The 17,803-nt window shown below is 40.5% G+C and overlaps 1 protein-coding gene across 3 annotated transcripts; it reads right to left on the bottom strand.

Moving 5' to 3' along the window:
- Positions 1-234: 234 nt before the first annotated feature.
- Positions 235-17,187, bottom strand: CYP51A1 (cytochrome P450 family 51 subfamily A member 1). Of its 3 annotated transcripts, none has more exons than XM_070369882.1 (10): positions 17,066-17,187; positions 14,612-14,710; positions 11,787-11,963; positions 10,437-10,563; positions 8,629-8,803; positions 7,631-7,750; positions 7,041-7,236; positions 5,551-5,646; positions 4,583-4,751; positions 235-1,173 (listed from the first exon to the last, which is right to left on the bottom strand). In XM_070369882.1, exons 3-10 carry the CDS (start codon positions 11,937-11,939, stop codon positions 995-997), a joined length of 1,215 nt encoding a protein of 404 aa, XP_070225983.1. In that variant the 5' UTR covers positions 11,940-11,963; positions 14,612-14,710; positions 17,066-17,187; the 3' UTR covers positions 235-994. The 3 variants fall into 3 exon arrangements, with proteins under 3 accessions (XP_070225983.1, XP_005908881.1, XP_070225982.1); XM_005908819.2 differs by lacking the exon at positions 17,066-17,187 and adding an exon at positions 16,534-16,845; XM_070369881.1 differs by lacking the exon at positions 17,066-17,187 and adding an exon at positions 16,679-16,817.
- Positions 17,188-17,803: the final 616 nt, after the last annotated feature.

Here is a 17,803-nt window from a genome sequence, read left to right as displayed (position 1 = left end):
GAGTTGATTCTTGAACACAGGCTTCACAGAATTTGACCAGTGAGATACACTCCCAAGAAACCCTGCACTGGATTACCCTTGTCTTAAAGCCACAGTTCCTGATGTCAGGTTTTGTATTTAACAAGGAAAAAAAAAAAAAGCTTGTTAACCTAAATTAACAGAACTAATCACAAAAACCCCTGATTAGATTCTAGAGAGGAAATGGAAATCACCTTGGGCCAAAGAGAACAAAACTTATCCTTCAAGGACTTTATTTTGGATTTCCACACAGATGGAACTATGTGGACCCAGATACAAATTTATCAGGCAGTTAAATATGTGATATTCAGTAATTAGGTCCAGTCACACGAGCAGTCTTTTGTATTAATTATTTTTTAGGAAATATAATTAGTCATTGTCAGAAATCTGTTTGCTATGGACAGTGCTTCCAGCTATTTAAAGGTTATATTTTCCTACAATATAGCTCCATCATTGCTAAATATCATCATATCAAAACAATAGGATTCTCTTTTATCTAAGGCTTTAAATGTGAGTTTATTCCCTCCCCACCCATCCTTACATATACATACACTGCCCAATAAATGAATGAATAACCTAAGGCTTCCAGATATTTCACTGGGTTTTTGTACTTGGAGATCTAGTACAAGATCTGAATACTCTGAACTTTCTTGCCAAGAGCTATGTATGCTCTTCACACCTGGAAATTGTGTCATTTAGAATCTGACAGTTACCAAAGATCCTCACCCCCAAACTAATGAGCTTGATTTCCTTAAAGAGAGCATATGAAGTACCCATCATAAAACTATTAGGAAATTTCTGAAATGCCACTGGATTTGATGGCACTGAATACATAAAACCCGTAAGCTTAAATAAACTTGTTTAAAATTACAAACTCAAAAAACAAAGTATACTGGGAGTGGTTTCATAAACTTCATTCTCTTCGATGCTTTTGCGTTTTCCAGTGATGTTCACATTTCAGTCCCTTGCTGCCTTTTCATTTTGATCTTCGTTTGTATCTGATGATGGGTTTTTCAGGGGTGTGAATCATAGTTGTATAATTCACAGTGGGAAAATACCCATCAATGAGATCAAATTCATATAAACGAAGCATAGTGGACCAAATTGTCTTGATTTGAACATAGGCAAAATTCTCCCCAATGCAACGATGACGCCCTATAAAAGAAAAAAGAAGTTTCTATAACGGTTGAAATTCTTTCTTATCTCCTTGAGTCTGGAGAAATAAAAGTTGTTTATCTACGGTTAATTAAAGGTGAAAAACAGATACACAGATACTATAGTAAAGAGACATATTCTTTTCATAACAATGTAAGTAACCATAAAAAGCCCAAGAGATTTTTAATGTCTGTTAGGAGAAACAGCACCAGGGGTATTATACAATGATTTTTCCAATTGTTTTTTCTGGAAACCTAGTATCTATCTAGGTTAAATATATGTAACGTTTGAAACACACAGTGGTGATCAAGTTTGGAGATACACTAGAACATTCAGAACATCTCTCCCAAGAGACCCATAGTTAAAAGTTAATAATATGAACCTGCCAATCAAAACTTTAAATGCCATTTCAAATGATAATGGAAAAGGAATTTAATATACTGAAAATAGCAACACATCAAAATGTAAAGGGTCATATACATATAAAAACTGATAAGCTGATTCTAAAATGCAGAGAGAAATGCAAAGGACTAGATCTCCAAAGCAATCTTGAAAGAGAAGAACCATGTTGCAGGACCTAAGACTTCAAATCTGACTTCATTACTAAAGGCATCATAACCTCTGATAATGTGATTTGTAATAAATATGTATTTAGTCTTCCATTCTTGGCACAGAGTTCCTCAAACCACTGGAATTTCTTAAGTGAAGAGAGCAATAAAGTTCAAAGAAGAAAAGAGCCTTTTGTTATTCATAACAAGCCCCCTTCAAGCACAACTTGAATTTGCAAATGAGGTGACTTTTGGGGGTGGGGTGGCACACCCAGAGAGGGCATGCAGCTGTGTACCCCTTCCTTCTGCTTTGCTCTGTGCTTCTCTTCTGTCAGGCTATTCCTGAGTTGTATACTTGTGCAGTAAACCAGCAGTCCACCTGACCTGCCTCCTGAGAAATCTGTATGCAGGTCAAGAAGCAACAGTGAGAATTGGACATGGAACAACAGACTGGTTCCAAATCAGGAAAGGAGTATGTCAAGGCTATATATTGTTATCCTGCTTATTTAACTTATACGCAGAGTTCATCATGAGAAACCCTGGGCTGGATGAAGCACAAGCTGGAATCAAGATTGCCAGGAGAAATATCAATAACCTCAGATATGCAGATGACACCACCCTTACGGCAGAAAGTGAAGAGGAACTAAAGAGCCTCTTGATGAAAGTGAAAGGGAGAGTGAAAAAGTTGGCTTAAAGCTCAACATTCAGAAAACTAAGATCATGGCATCTGGTCCCATACTTCATGGCAAACAGATGGGGAAACAATGGAAACAGTGACAGACTTTATTTTGGGGGGCTCCAAAATCACTGCAGATGGTGACTACAGCCATGAAATTAAAAGATACTTGCTACTTGGAAGAAAAGTTATGACCAACCTAGGCAGCATATTAAAAAACAGAGACATTACTTTGCCGACAGAGTTCGATCTAGTCAAAGCTATTGTTTTTCCAGTAGTCATGTACGGATGTGAGAGTTGGACTATAAAGAAAGCTGAGCGCCGAAGAATGATGCTTTTGAACTGTGGTGTTGGAGAAGACTCTTGAGAGTCCCTTGACTGCAAGAAGATCCAACCAGTCCATCCTAAAGGAAATCAGTCCTGAAATATTCATTGGAAGGACTAATGCTGAAGCTGAAACTCCAATACTTTGGCCACCTGATGCAAAAAGACCCTGGTGCTGGGAAATATTGAAGGCAGGAGGAGAAGGGGATGACAGAGGATGAGATGATTGGATGGCATCACTGACTCGATGGACATGAGTTTGAGTAAACTCCAGGAGTTGGTGATGGATGGGGAAGCCTGGCGTGCTGCAGTCCATGGGGTCGCGAAGAGTCAGACACGACAGAGCGACTGAACTGAACTGACTAAAACCAGCAGTCAGTAAGCAAACTTTTTGGAGTTCTGCGAGCTATTCTAACAAATTATGGAAGCTCAAAGAAGGGGTCTAGAGAACCTCGAGTTCACAGCCAGTTGGTTAGAACAGGTACCAACCGGCACTTGTAAATGGCATCTGAAGTGGTGGGGGACCTGAGCCCTTCACCAGTGGGGTCTGCACTAACCCCAGACAGAAGCCAGGTAAGTGTCAGTTTAGAAATGGTTCCTCTTTGGGGCAGAATTTGGGCTTGATAACTAATGCCCCTTCCAACCGCTTGAACAATCTGACTCTTCTATGTTATGTATATGGTATACCATTTTTGAATTTCTTTAGTAAATAGTTATCAAGATCAAAAGTTTCCAAAGGACTTTATACTTTGATTTATGTGAGGAAAAGGTGTGACCAATGATAAACAAGTCATGGCACTTAAATGGTCTTTTTGGAAAAATCAAGTAAGTCGTAGAATACAGTTTAATCTGTACAAAGTGCCAATGACTAGAGGAATTACTGGAGGAACAGCAGTCAGCCTGCATTATTTTAGGATCTTAATCGAAATGCATAGGTGTGCACACTTACGCACTACCTGTCCAAACTTCAGTTCAGTCACTCAGTCGTGTCTGATTCTTTGCAACCCCATGGACTGCAGCACGCCAGGCCTCCCTGTCCATTACCAACTCCCGGAGCTTACTCAAATTCATGTCCATTGAGTTGGTGATGCCATCCAACCATCTCATCCTCTGTCATCCCCTTCTCCTCCTGCCTTCAATCTTTCCCAGCATCAGGGTCTTTTCCAATGAGTCGGTTCTTGCATCAGGTGGCCAAAGGATTGGAGTTTCAGCTTCAGCGTCAGTCCTTCCAATGAATATTCAGGACTGATTTCCTTTAGGATGGACTGGTTGGATCTAGTTGCAGTCCAAGGGACTCAAGAGTCTTCTCCAACACCACAGTTCAAAAGCATCAATTCTTAGGCGCTCAGCTTTCTTTATAGTCCAACTCTCACATCCATACATGACTACTGTCCAAATTTAAAGAACATTATAAGAATACATAGACAAAGAACCAAAAAGCTCACTAACAATCCAGAAAAGCTTCTGTGCCATTACTGTTTTCTGAAATGCTGATTATCTCAGCATATTTAGCTTGAATGCCCAAATGGTGTGCTAACTTCAACGGTTCTTTAAGAACAGAATTCACAAAGAGCTTTAAATAGCATGATAAGGGAAAACAGGGTAGACTACAAAAATCAGAACTATAAAATTAGATGGGTTACAAAAGGCAATAGAACACTATATAAGGATTCACAGAACTATTTTCTTTAGTACAAATGAAATATTTCTTCCAACCTGCAAAGGTTACATTCCTAACAAATGTCTGCAGGCATGTCCCCATAAGAAAAGGGGAAGATATTTGTAAATAAAATTCACATGGATTAGTTAACAAATATGTTACCAGAACTAACTATTCAAATATGAAGTGTAATCATCTTACCAGCTCCAAATGGCACGTAAGCAAACTTCTCTCCTGATGCTGGGCTGTCCTCTAAGTAGCGGTCAGGATTGAAGTCCAGACGCTCTACCCATGAGTCTTTAAGTCTCTGATTGACAGTAGGAGACACACACACCTGGTGTCCTGGAGGAATGGTGTACCCTGCCACAGTCTGCAGGTGAAAGCAACACATTTCATAACCTTAAAATGCTCTACCCAGTAATCAGATCATTGTATAATAAAGCACTAGTATACATGAAATATACATATGTTTTAAAACTGGCTAGTAGACAGGCCTTGCCTGGAAAATCCCATGGACGGAGGAGCCTGGTGGGCTCCAGTCCATGGGGTTGCTAAGAGTTGGACACGACTGAGCAACTTCACTTTCACTTTTCACTTTCATGCGTTGGAGAAGGAAATGGCAACCCACTCCAGAGTTCTTGCCTGGAGAATCCCAGGGACGGCGGAGCCTGATGGGCTGCCATCATGGGGTCGCACAGAGTTGGACACGACTGAAGCGACTTAGCAGCAGCAGCAGTAGACAGGCCAATTAAAAATTATTTTAACTTAAGATAATTTCCATATGACACAACATTGGGCTGGAAGGATATACACAAATTTTAAAAAATCATAATGCCATGGGGCTGGGGATAGGATTTCAAGAAGCCTTTCACAATCCAATTTACACAGTTCCACAGTTACAATTACTTATAACAACATATATGTTATTTTAAAAAAACAAGGACAAAACACACTTTCATTGTAAAAGCCCTAATTGTAGGGAGATCGGGTGAGCATGTATACTGCCTGCAATTATGTAAAAATATCTATATATCTAGAATAGGTAAAATTGAAAATTATGTACAAGTGATTATTCTACGTTTTTAAAAATTCTCTTTGATATTACACTATTTCTTTTTGATAAATACAACTTGGGGCCACAGAGGAAAAGCTCTAGCCAGGAGACTCACCAGAGGAGTTTTGGCCAGTCTCATCATGGTCATTATAGGAGGTCGAAGTCTTAATGTTTCTTTTATACAGCGATCAAGTAAATTGAGATCCTTGAGCTAAAAAGAGAAAAATTTTCCAGGTTTTACAAACATTTAAGCATACTGCAAGAGGATACAAACAAGTTCAGAGTAGCTGAATAAAAACAGTTTTATTACTGTCCATGGTCAGCAAAGAAAAAGGCATGATAACAGATCACTCTAACGAATGGCATGGTAAGGACCTGCAAAAATTTACCCATCGAAAACATGAAAACATTAGCTAAAATCATCAATTTCAGCTTTTTCAAAACCTGTACACAAATGTTTATAGCAGCATTATTCATAGTATCCTAAAGGTGGAAACAATCCAAATGTCAATCAACTGATGAAGAGGTTAATAAAAGTGGTATAGCCACACGATGGCTACAAATACGGTAACAAATATGTTACCAGAACAAACTATTCAAATATGAAGTGTAATCATCTTACCAGCTCCAAATGGCACGTAAGCAAACTCTCCTGATGCTAGGCTGTCCTCTAAAGTACTGATATATGCTACAACATGGATTAATCTTGAAAACATGCTAACTGAAAGAAGCTAGTCACAAGAGACCACATACTGTATGATCCCATTCATATGAAATGTCCAAATAGGCAAATACAAAGAGACAAAATATAGATTAGTGGTTGCTAGAGGCAGGGGAAATGGACTGCTCATGGCCCTCTTTTGGAAGTGGTGTAAACATTTTCAAATGAAACTCTGATGATGGTTTCACAATTCTGAAAATACTTTTAAAAACCAGTAGATTATATACTTTAATAGGTGGATTAATTATGTAATTAGCTATCACTTTAAAAATTACTAAAATCAGGAATTAAAAGGAGACATCACTATTGACCTAATAGAAAAGAATGACAAGAGAATACTTTAACTGTTTGCCAACAAATTAGATAACCTAGATGAAACAAATTCCTAGAAAGACACAAACTGCCAAAAACTAACTCAAAAAGAAATTGAACAGATTTGTAAAAAGTGAAGACATTGAATTAGTAATCAAAAACTACCCACAAAGAAAGCACAGGCCTAGATGGCTTCACTGGTTAATACTACCAGACATTTAAGAAAGCAGTAATACCAGTCCTTCACAAAGCCTTCCTAAAAGGAAAAAGAGGAGGGAACACTTCCAAACTCCTTCTCTGAGAACCAATAATATACCCTGACACCAAAATCTGTCAAATACATAACAATAAAACTATAGCCCACTATCCCCTGTGAATATTGTCCAAAAGTCCTCAACAAAATACCAGCAAACAGATCTAGGATTAGGACATTTCAGGGGAGGCTATGATGAATTTTCTAAAATTAATCAATTTAATCTATAGTATATAGAAGATCCCAAATTGTCCCCTTTAACAATCAGCCACACACACTCAGTATCATAAGCAGCAATGGAACTGAAAATCCCACAAACCTGGTCATAAGTCAGAGGAGGCAGATTCTCACCACAGACTGTTTTCTGTTCTAAGAAACATTTTTCTTGAAGTGTTTTGTCTCTGGCCAAAAAGAAGCCCATCCAGGCACTGGTAGTTGAAGAAGTATGCTGCCCTGCCAAGAGCAGTCCAATAAGCATGCCTGCTACTTCATCATCCGTCAGAGGACGCCCATCCCTACAGAATGGACCACACACACAAATTTAACATTTGCAGGTGCACTTCATGCCCCAACCTTTACATAAAAATTAGTTCATTTCTTCTCTTGCATTTACCCATCACAAGTCCAAATTTTTTTTTCCCCTTTAGAGAAGAGAGGCCAATAAAAAATATGACATTGATTACAAAGACTTCATTGCAGTTTACTAGCAAACTTTTCACATGCACAGTACTAAATTCCAGTAAGGCACAGGATCCCAGTAATTTATGTCTCATCCATTTAAGAAGTTCAAAGGTCATATCTACTAATTTTTGCCAGTATTTTTACTTTTTAAATGTACATAATATTTAACTATGCTTTTAATGTGGAATTTCCTGCTTCAGTTTAATATGTGATCTGAAGAGCTCTTACTTGTAAGTAGACTCTAGTAAAGTTTGGAGAATGTCATCAATTTTTTCTCCTGACTCTCTGCGTTTCTGGATTGCCTTGTAGAAAATATTCTTGATCTCCCGATGAGCTCTGTCCCTGCGTCTGTAATTCAAACATGAAGATGACTTTTAAAAAGTAAGCAATACTTTCAGGCATCAATTGACAAAACTCAGAACCAAGAGGGAAAAAAAAAGAATCCATGAAAATCTTATATTGTTAGGAATTTCTAAGGTCCTTAAGGACAGGAAATGTGTTATAACATACTTATCCCTGATTCTGAACATACTACCTATGTTGTAACTGAAAACTCAAATGATTACTCCTTTACAACCATTTTCCATTTTAAAAGAAAGCAGAAATACACCTTTATATTAACAGGAAATTCCAATTTTAAGCAAGTTAATTCTTGAAGTGGACAGACTCACTCTGGTTCTTCTATAGGATTTCAAATTTGAGTAACTCCTATTCCTCACTTGAACAGAAATGAATCAATAAAGGCTACTAATAGGCAAAACACTAAGCTACATGTCAAGTCCCGTGAGCAGTGTTTCTCTGTATCACAGATGATCCTTGCTCTTAAGGAGATCACAACAGGCTGACAAGGAGACAAAGAAAGGTATGGATACTTCAAAGCACAGAAACTTCACAATAAACTACAAATTAGTCAAATACTTTCAAGTGCTTAGAAAGCTGCATCACTTCTAGGTAGAGTTCAGGAACTTTCCGGAGTACACGGAATATGTGGGACATGTGGGTTTTAAAGTATCAGGACAGTCAAATTAACCTTTCTAAAACTGAAACTTAACCTTAAATGAGCTCACTATGTAAAAAAAATGTTGAATTCTTACAGAAGAAGGGAGGCTCATAACCCCCCAATTTGCTTCTATATTTAATTTTTATTTTTGTTAATGCAAAGCAAACCAATAGTACAGTAATTAAACACACAGTGAAATGACCGAGCATCGTCTCTTCGTCCATACCTGAAACTAGGCAGAGGGAGCCAGCCTGGCAAAAGCCAGGCTGCATGGCTAAAACCTCCATCCAAATCCGCATACAGTTGTGCCACCTTCTCGTTGAGTTGACTTCTGATTTCCTTTCCATGTAAACAATGGCTGGCTGTTAAAATGATGAGCTCAGAAAGAGCTTCAAACAAATCTAGAGGGAAAAAGATCATTCCCATTACTATTGCCCAAAATTCTTTTGAAATGTTGTTTTCTTAGAGACGCAAAAGTACTATGAAGGAAATGAGAATAAAAATTTAACTTGTTAACCAACAAGATCCTTTTCACACCATCGAAAAATGCCTGTAGACAGGCTACAATAAAGAGAAACCAAAGGCAGCCCACCTCTTTGGATAGCCAAGATAGATGCCACGGAGGTAACTAAAACCTCACTCAGACTCATGAGCCCTTCATCTCAAAAAGATAAAAGTGGGAAATTAATAAGTGAGGAAAAAAAAACTGAAGTCTTGAAAAAGTCTTAAAAGAAAACTAATCACCATCTTGTATATGCAAACATTAGAGACGGATGCATCAGGTAAGCACACCTGGATGACACTGTAAAAGCCACAACAATTACCCAGTCGATATCCTGTTCTTTGATTCCATGCTCACCAAACGAACTTCTAGTTGTCATTTGGCTTTCCAGTTAGACTGCCAATAAAGAGAAGTGCAGCAAATATTATGCTGTTCTTTGTCCCATAATTGCATCTCACTTGTACTTACTCAGTTAGCATTCTCATTTATACATCAGCTTCTCATAGAATAGCAAGTATGTCACATAAAATTTAGGTCTGTTAAATACAACCAGGTTCCTGGACCTTTTAAAGAAGCTGAAGACTAGATCTAGAATGTGATGATCTACATAGTAGTCTTACTGCCCTGTAGACAGATGTTGCTTCCTGCTAGGGCTATGGCAATGGTTTCGATGGCAACACTTAATTGCAATCCAGTATAAAAACTGGATTCACAGAGTCCAAAGAAAGTTATGTTACATTCAATATATTCCCTACATAATGCAAGAAAGCACATAATAACGTTGTTTTTTAAATTTCTATTGGGAACAGCTAAAATCGCTCTTTTGGTAGTACAGCAAGCTTATGTATTTAAACTTACATTTTTGTTGAAATAAATCATTCCCATACAACATTAGAAAAATAATGTATTACATATATAATTTAATCTTTTAGACTTCAAGTTGCTGACATGGAGGGCAAATTTTTTTATTTTATATATTATCTTAAAATGACTTTGAATGTAAGTTTTACATTTGGTTTATTTCAAAATTCAATCATGAATCATTTTTATGTAATTGAGCTAAACAATATGCACATTAATTAAAATATTTTAAGATTTTGCTAAGTGAGCAACAATAATTACTTCCGCTCAAGTCTTTTAACTCCATAACGTGTTCATTTCATTAAATATAAGGTGGTTTTGCTTCCCAGGTAGCATAAGTGGTAAAGAGCCTGCCTGCCAATGCAGGAGACATTAATAGGTGTGGATTCAATCCATGGATCAGGAAGATCCCCCGGAAGAGGGCATGGCAACCCACTCCAGTGTTCTTGCCTGGAGAATCACTTGGACAGAGGAGCCTGATGGGCTACAGTCCACGGGGTGGCAAAGAGTCAGACACGACTGAAGCGATTCGGCATGCATGCATCCAAGGTGGTTTTACACGTGCTGTAGTTTGCTCTTTACACACACATACACACATACATTGTTAAAATTTCTAGTCACAGAAAAGTAGACATATTAGGACAAATGAAAAACCAAAACATTGTGCTTACTTTTTTCTCCACTTTCTCCCCAACTTTTAAAGTATTCTTTTGTTTCTTTTTCAATTATAGACACGTGCTGTCTAAAGTGGGCTATATTAAGACCACTTTTCAACATTTTCTTCTGCTCCAAGAAAACCTTCAAAATATTAAGGGTATACAAGTATTAAAACACAGTTCTGTTTTACCATGAGACTCATTTGGGTTATTATAACTCTTTAATACACAAAGAAAGCAGTCTTCCAAAAAATTGAAATTAAAGAGAAAATAATTTTCTTCACCACACCAGATAAAACTTCATGCATATATCTGAAGTAATATGTAGTAGACACATGCTATGCAGGTCCAATTCAAATGATAAATTAGGAACCCCACTTCTGGCCTTCCTTCCTAATACATACATGCTTTCCCCACTCTTAACTCCAAGGCTGCCTCCTCCTATTCCATTATATTCTAGTCTTCCAACCCAACCCAGATGCCAACACAATCTCCCAAAGGTCCATTATGCTTTGCTAGTATTTTTATCCTCTTTCACATATTCTACCATTTATTCCCAAACAAATATCATTCCTCACTCACACTATCTTCCAAAAGTTTAATTAGAATGTAATACAGTGGGAATAAATTCACACTAAGACAATATACCCTTTGGGGAAGTTCTAAAATAAACCCTTTGGTTTATTTTATATTTTTTATTTATTTTATATATCCAACCAGAGGGATTAACCTAGGCTTTCGCTTTTGGTCTTAAGGAGAGCTGTTCATTCCTCCATACCTCCTCAATCCCCAGAAGCAACACTGAATGTCAATTCTTAGCTGCTACACTAGAGTACTGGGTAATGCATGGTACATTGATAGCCAGAGCCCGCACCAAGTAATTAAGCTAATTATTGGATGCATTTTATACCAAGTTGCAGTACTTAAATATTTGCCTTCGGGGGAGCAAAGAAATCACACAAACTTCTAAAACCAACAACATCTAGCTCAGAAGAACTCTCATCCTAGAATTTCAGGTAGGAGGTGGGAAAGTATTAATAGGAAGCCCTTCTAATGAAATGAGTTTTTCCTTCTTACTACCTCAAATCAAATGCTAACACGCTAAGTTCTCATTGATTCTATTAATATTGCTTTGCACAGGTAGCCCTTTAAAATTGTTTGTTTAGTCCACACCAGCAGCTATAAAGCAAAATACCCATTCTCTGTCAGCTACCCTTGGTTTTCCTTCTTATAAGTGCCTCCTGATTCTTCAGAGCTTTGAGGCAAGGAATAATCTCTTCTCTACTTTAGCAATACAGCTTACACTACTAGCTATAAATTGTATAGTGCAGATTTGTCTTTCTTCAAGCTAACCGCGTCACCTACTGTATTAGGCACATCATAGGCAACTCCCTTCCCAAACACAGGTGTCGTCAGACGACTGTAGACTTCCTCGGCATTCAAGTCTTCATTTTTACTATTAAAAAGCAGTGCAGCAGCCTCACTCCCCAGCAGGTAGGTAAACGTCTTTCCCACCATGGTAAAACTAAATACAGGTCCATACTGAAGAGAGAAAAGTACCCACAGTGATGTTACCAGAAAATCTGCAAGCACTAAGACACTCATCTTAAATAATAAAATAATACATTGTTGAAGATCAAAACATTCACAAACCTTAATGCAATTCTTCCCCCCGTCTTTGTCCAAATGTATAATTATGTTCATCCAGTTCCAAATAAAATATAAATAAAACTTTCTATTCTGCTTTTTTCACTCCTTATATTGAAAATATTTTCTATCTTTCACAGACATCATATTAACTGTTCTTTCTATGGTTGATGTGTCCATTTTTTATTTATTATAGACAATTATGTAATGAATATCTCTGAGAATATAGATATTTTTTCCCTTTGATTAAAAGTAACTTTACAGGAGTAGCCAAAGAATATGACCTTTCCTAAAGTTATTGCTATGTGGAGATACCAGAATTTTATTTAGTTATGAGTCTTACCACCTAGTTTTTAATTAGTGACTTTCCATAGCTGTTATGTTAGATGGCACCCCATTCCAGTACTCTTGCCTGGAAAATCCCACGGACAGAGGAGCCTGGTGGGCTGCAGCCCATGGGGTTGCGAAGAGTCAGACACGACTGAGCGACTTCCCTTTCACTTTTCACTTTCATGCATTGAAGAAGAAAATGGCAACCCACTCCACTGTTCTTGCCTGGAGAATCCCAGGGATGGGGGAGCCTGCTGGGCTGCCGTCTATGGGGTCACACAGAGTCGGACACGACTGAAGTGACTTAGCAACAACAAATGAGTCTTACCACTATCTCACCAACACTGAATGATCTCATTTTTAATTTTTTTGTTAATCTGGTTAGGTGCTAAATGCTTTGCTTTGCAGTTTTCTGATTACTATTAAAGATTTCAGTTACTGGGGATACAGTCATGAACAAAAATACTGTCTCTGACTCAAGAAACTCCAGTCTATTTAAATAGATGCAACTCAATTGAATAAGTGCATTAACAAATGTAAAATTACAAATGTGACAAGTACTAGACAAAGGAAAGCAACTCTTCGATGAGAGAACTGATAAAAGGGACTAAAAAGAGAAAAAGACACCAGAGCTGAGACCTAAAGCATGGTAGGGATAGTAGTTAGCCTGATGGCAGAGCACGCGCAGAGTTCTAAAGGTAAAAGAGAAGGTAAGGATGTGATGAGGGTTGAGTCTATCTAGTGGGGCCATACAGAGCCTTATCAGCCACATTCAGGGAGTTGTATCCTTGCAAGCAACGGAATGAGATGGAAGGTCTTAAACTGCATGGGAGAGATACTAATCTGTGCATATTTTAAAAGAAAGATCCCTCTGGCTCCTGGATGGAGAGAAGGGAGGGATAGGAGCTGAAGGAAAGCCAGACGACCAGCGAGCCTGTTACAGGAACCTGATGATGAGCACTCGGGACAATGTAATGGAGAGGCAGTGGAGACAGAAGCAGAAGGATATGGAATTATTTTGAAGAGAAAATCTGCAGGCTTGGGAATGAATTGATGGATGGAGCAGGAAGTATCAAGAGTGAATCCTAGGCTCCTGGTACACTGCAAAACTGGCAGAACAATGATGAGGAAGGTGAACAGAAAGGACCATCAGGATTAGAGAGAGAAAAAGCAAAGGGTCAGATTTTTTAAATGTTTGATTTCAGATGACTTTGGACAACTAAGAAAAAATAATGTGGGGGGTGAATATCCAGGTCTGAAGCCCAAGAAGAGACCTGAACCAGAGACTTTAATTTGGGTGTCATTTACATCTGGCTGGGCTTTCCAGGTGGTGCAGAGGTAAAGAATCCACCTGCAATGCAGGAGATGCGGTTCAACCCCTGGGTTGGGAAGATCCCCTGGAGAAGGGAATGGCAACCCACTCCAGTATTCTTGCCTGGGTAATTCCATGGACAGAGGAAGCTGGTGGGTTACAGTCCACGGGGTCACAAAGAGTCAGACACAACTGAGAGACTAACACTTTCACACTCTCACTTCATGTGGCTAAAAACTGAAGCTGCAGGTAGGGACAAGATCAGGTAGGAAAGAATAAAGGCCAAGGACCAAACCTCAGTGAATCCCAACAGTAAATGGCCAGGCGTGAGCCCACAAATGAGTTAGGAAAGCAGCATTCACAGAAGCAGAAGAAAAAGTGAGAGAAGCCACAGCTAAGGTGGGAGTGGTCATCACTGACAAATACAGCTAAGTGCACTACATTAGGACATGGTGCTCATTAGTGAAGGGGTTGAAAGACAGACTAGAGTGGACTAAAGAGTAAGTGAGGAGGTGTGGAAACAGAAACTAAGTACAGAAACTTGCTGGAGGGGGAGGGACATGCGAGGGGCTTAGAAAATTCCACAGATGCATGGTTAAAAAAAAAGGGTCAATTATTAATAGTATCCATGTTAACTGTGATCAGTGAATACAAAATTGAGGCCAGTGGTTTTTAAACCATAGTTGCCAGAACTAAATTTCCTCAGAGATAATCCTAGAACAAAGGAGAACATAACAGGGTCTCTAAGACCCCTCCAGCTCTTAATCCAGAAAAACTCCAATTTTATCTGTTACCTGTACTAGGGATAAGCATAAGATTACATTTTTTTTAATATTCCACCATTTAAAAGAAAATTGGAAAAGCACTAATTTCTTTTCCTTTAATGATTTGTAACACTTACCTTCTCATATGCATCTTCTAGGAATTCAATTGGACTTTTCCCAAATGCTATAGCATGTCCAAGGAATGGAATTGGAGAGACAATGTATGGTGGACTTTTCTGCAAAAGAAAACAAACAAAAAAACTTCGAGTTTACATTTCCTATTATAAGACATTCAGTTTAGTTTCACAATTCAAAAACAAAGAAAGAAAGAAACTTGTCCTTAATATTAAGAAGTTACCAAAAGATGAAGCACCAAAAGTAACTTCACAACAAGTAAATCGCAAATACCTTAGACCGAGCAGCTTTGGGAAAAAGAAGAGAAACTCAAAACCTGGTATAAGATAAATGACCAAACATCACAGTACTGCAATTAGGCTCTAGGCAACTTTCCTAACCATAAGTAAAAAAAAAAAAAAAAAAAAACACTAAACTCAAACTATGGTTTCTTGAGCACTTATTTCTACTACCACTCACAGTTTTAGTCCCCAAATCTTGCCTAAATCTTTAGTCCTACAATGGGAAAAAAACAGAGTAACTTGAGGGAAAGAAGGGAAATGTTTAAGATGTTACATTCCTCATTACGGTCAACAGAACACATTATCATGCTTCTCTCAAGGAATGATCTAGATCCACTGATTTTAATGAGAGAGAAAATCAGTTCTAGCAGGAACATTTTAGCACTCACTATAAAATGTACTTCTGGGCTTCCCAGATGGCTCAATGGTAAAGAGTCAACCTGCCAAAGCAGGAGACATAGGTTCTGGGCGGGAAGATCACCTGGAGGAAATGACAACCCACTCCAGTATTCTTGCCTGGAGAATTCCATGGACAGAGGAGCCAGGCAGGCTATAGTCCATGGGGTTACAGAGTCTGACAGGACTGAACCACTGACCACGCTGGCTTAAAATGTACTTCAGATGCCCCAAAATGAGACTCACAGATTACAGCATCAAGTCTCCTGAAATCAAACGTGCAGTTATGAAAAAGGACAATAGTCCTCATATCCTCGTAGTCTCAAAGAGAAAGGAGCCCTACAAACTCACTCTTTGGACAATAGTAGCAACAATCTTAAAATACTACAGTTGTCTTTCCAAAGATAACACTTCCTCAAAAACACCACACATGGAGGGGGGGAAAAAACTGCCTCGTGCCTGTTAAGAGGTCAAACAAAAATCATTTAAAAACTACTTCGTCAAAAAAAAAAAAAACTTGTGATTTCCACTGTCAGTAAAAAATGTATTCTATTGTCAATGCTACTTGGTTTGGCTAAAACGCATTCATCACATATATTTGGGAAATAGAAGCCAGTGGTCAGTAAAGGCTCTAAGTTAGAGAATCTGATATTTTATTAGCATCATAGGAAGGTCCCTGCAACACTCATGACGCTCACTCTACCAAACTAAACACATTCCTCTCCATAGTGATGTAAAATCGGCACTGGGGGTAACGACACAGCCCATAGAACACTGAACCACTCAAGGGTAGCCACCTAGGATGACGACCACCAGGGCCGAAGCTGCCCCAAACATCACCAACAGGGCCCCCACCAGGGCTGAAACACCCCTTACGGCGGCCAGTACCGTCATCCGGACGCTCAGGGCCACAGCCGCCACCCCGACCCTGGCCATTAGGGCTACCGATAGTGCCTCGGTCAACAGAGGCATCACTAAGACCACAGTCGCAGCAAACACGACCCCAACGAGGACGAGGCACGCGACCGACATCAGGGCACCCAGCACCAAGCTCAGCAAGGTCAGGGCAGTCTCGACCGCCCGTGCAACCAGAATCGGGGCTGCTGCCTCTCGACTCCCTCCCAGCTCCAGCCTCCAGCGTGCCCGCCGCCACTTCCCGGCACCACAGCGGTGCCAGCCCCTCGCTAGCTCTTCGGTCGCCCTGGTCTCAGCGTCCCCTCCACCAGAACCCCCAGGGGTGCACGTACCGCCCCAGTCGGCAGTGGTGGGGCCAGGTGGCCAACCGCGAGGCGGAACAGGTAGACCAGACTAAGCGTGAAGGCGCAGGCGATGAGCAGCATGGATGCGAGGTTGCCGCCCGTTACTTGCTCCATCGCCTGCCCCAGCACTGACCCGCTCGCCTGCAGTAAGTCCAGCATCACTATCCCGGCCGCCACCCCCGCGTCAATTTGCCAGAGACGCTGGAGGCCGAGGTCGCCGCGGCTCCTCCGAATCCACCGAGGAACAGAAGCTGGCAGATGGGCGTTAGGAGGTGGCCGGGCCAGCAGGTCTCCTACTAAGCCCAGCCCCACCCCCCACCCCCTATAACTCCGCCTCTTTCGCACACCACCCTATACGTCACAGAATAGGGCGGGACCTGCCTCTGGCCACGCCCCTTAAAAGCAGCCCAATGCCGAAGTCTCCTTGCGCCGAGAGAGAGAGGCCCTGAAGAAGCAGGCTGCACCTGTGGCACGGGGAGTGCAGAGACAGAAGAGAAACATAGGCTTAAGAGGAGGTCACCTCTAAGAATCGCGGGCCACCCGAGCCTGTGTGTCCTGGGTGCGGGGCGCCAGCACACAACACTGTAATGGGACGGGCGGAAGGATTTCAGGGCTAGGGTTGCGGCGTGGCAGCGGCGGCGGCGCGCGTTCGGTGATTGCACAGCGCGCGGCTGAGGTGATCTCGGCTTATGTGGCGTCAGCAGGGCGGGTGGCTGGGGCGCCGCCCCCTTCCTGGGCTCTGAAAGGCGCCGCACCTGAACCCGTTCGGGGGCCGCGTCCCGGGCGGTCGGAGAGTTCCAAATATCCGCGATAAAGGGAGATTGTGAAAGACGCCTTATACACCCTGAAGGTTGGGACGCTGGGGTCATTCCCATCTCACCTCGAATAAAACCAGGCCAGTATTCATATGCAATGATAGAGGTAACAACTCGTGGTTATTGGGTGTTCTACGTCTAACAGAAGCAAATCTTGCAAGCTAGGTATCTATGGTACAGGCCGTCGTGACCTGTTTGAGGCAATATTTCCCAACAACGCCACTTATTCTGGCTGTTTAGGACCAGACAGATTTTGAAACGAAATTCGGTTCTCCTGTTACACGCAACCTCAGCTCATCCACGCTTGTGGTTTCAAATAAACATGCGTGTAAAATGACCGCCAAGTGGAACCCTCCTGTTAGGTAACTGTCACCAGCCCCCGGCCAGATTGATTCCTTTATACAGTCAACGTTAAGAGCTGGCTGCTGTGCTTGGCACTGGGA

Source organism: Bos mutus, chromosome 4, assembly GCF_027580195.1.
Source record: "Bos mutus isolate GX-2022 chromosome 4, NWIPB_WYAK_1.1, whole genome shotgun sequence".
Classification (NCBI taxonomy): Eukaryota; Metazoa; Chordata; class Mammalia; order Artiodactyla; family Bovidae; genus Bos; species Bos mutus.
Note: the sequence above shows the minus strand (reverse complement) of the source record. Positions and strands in the feature narration are given on the sequence as shown.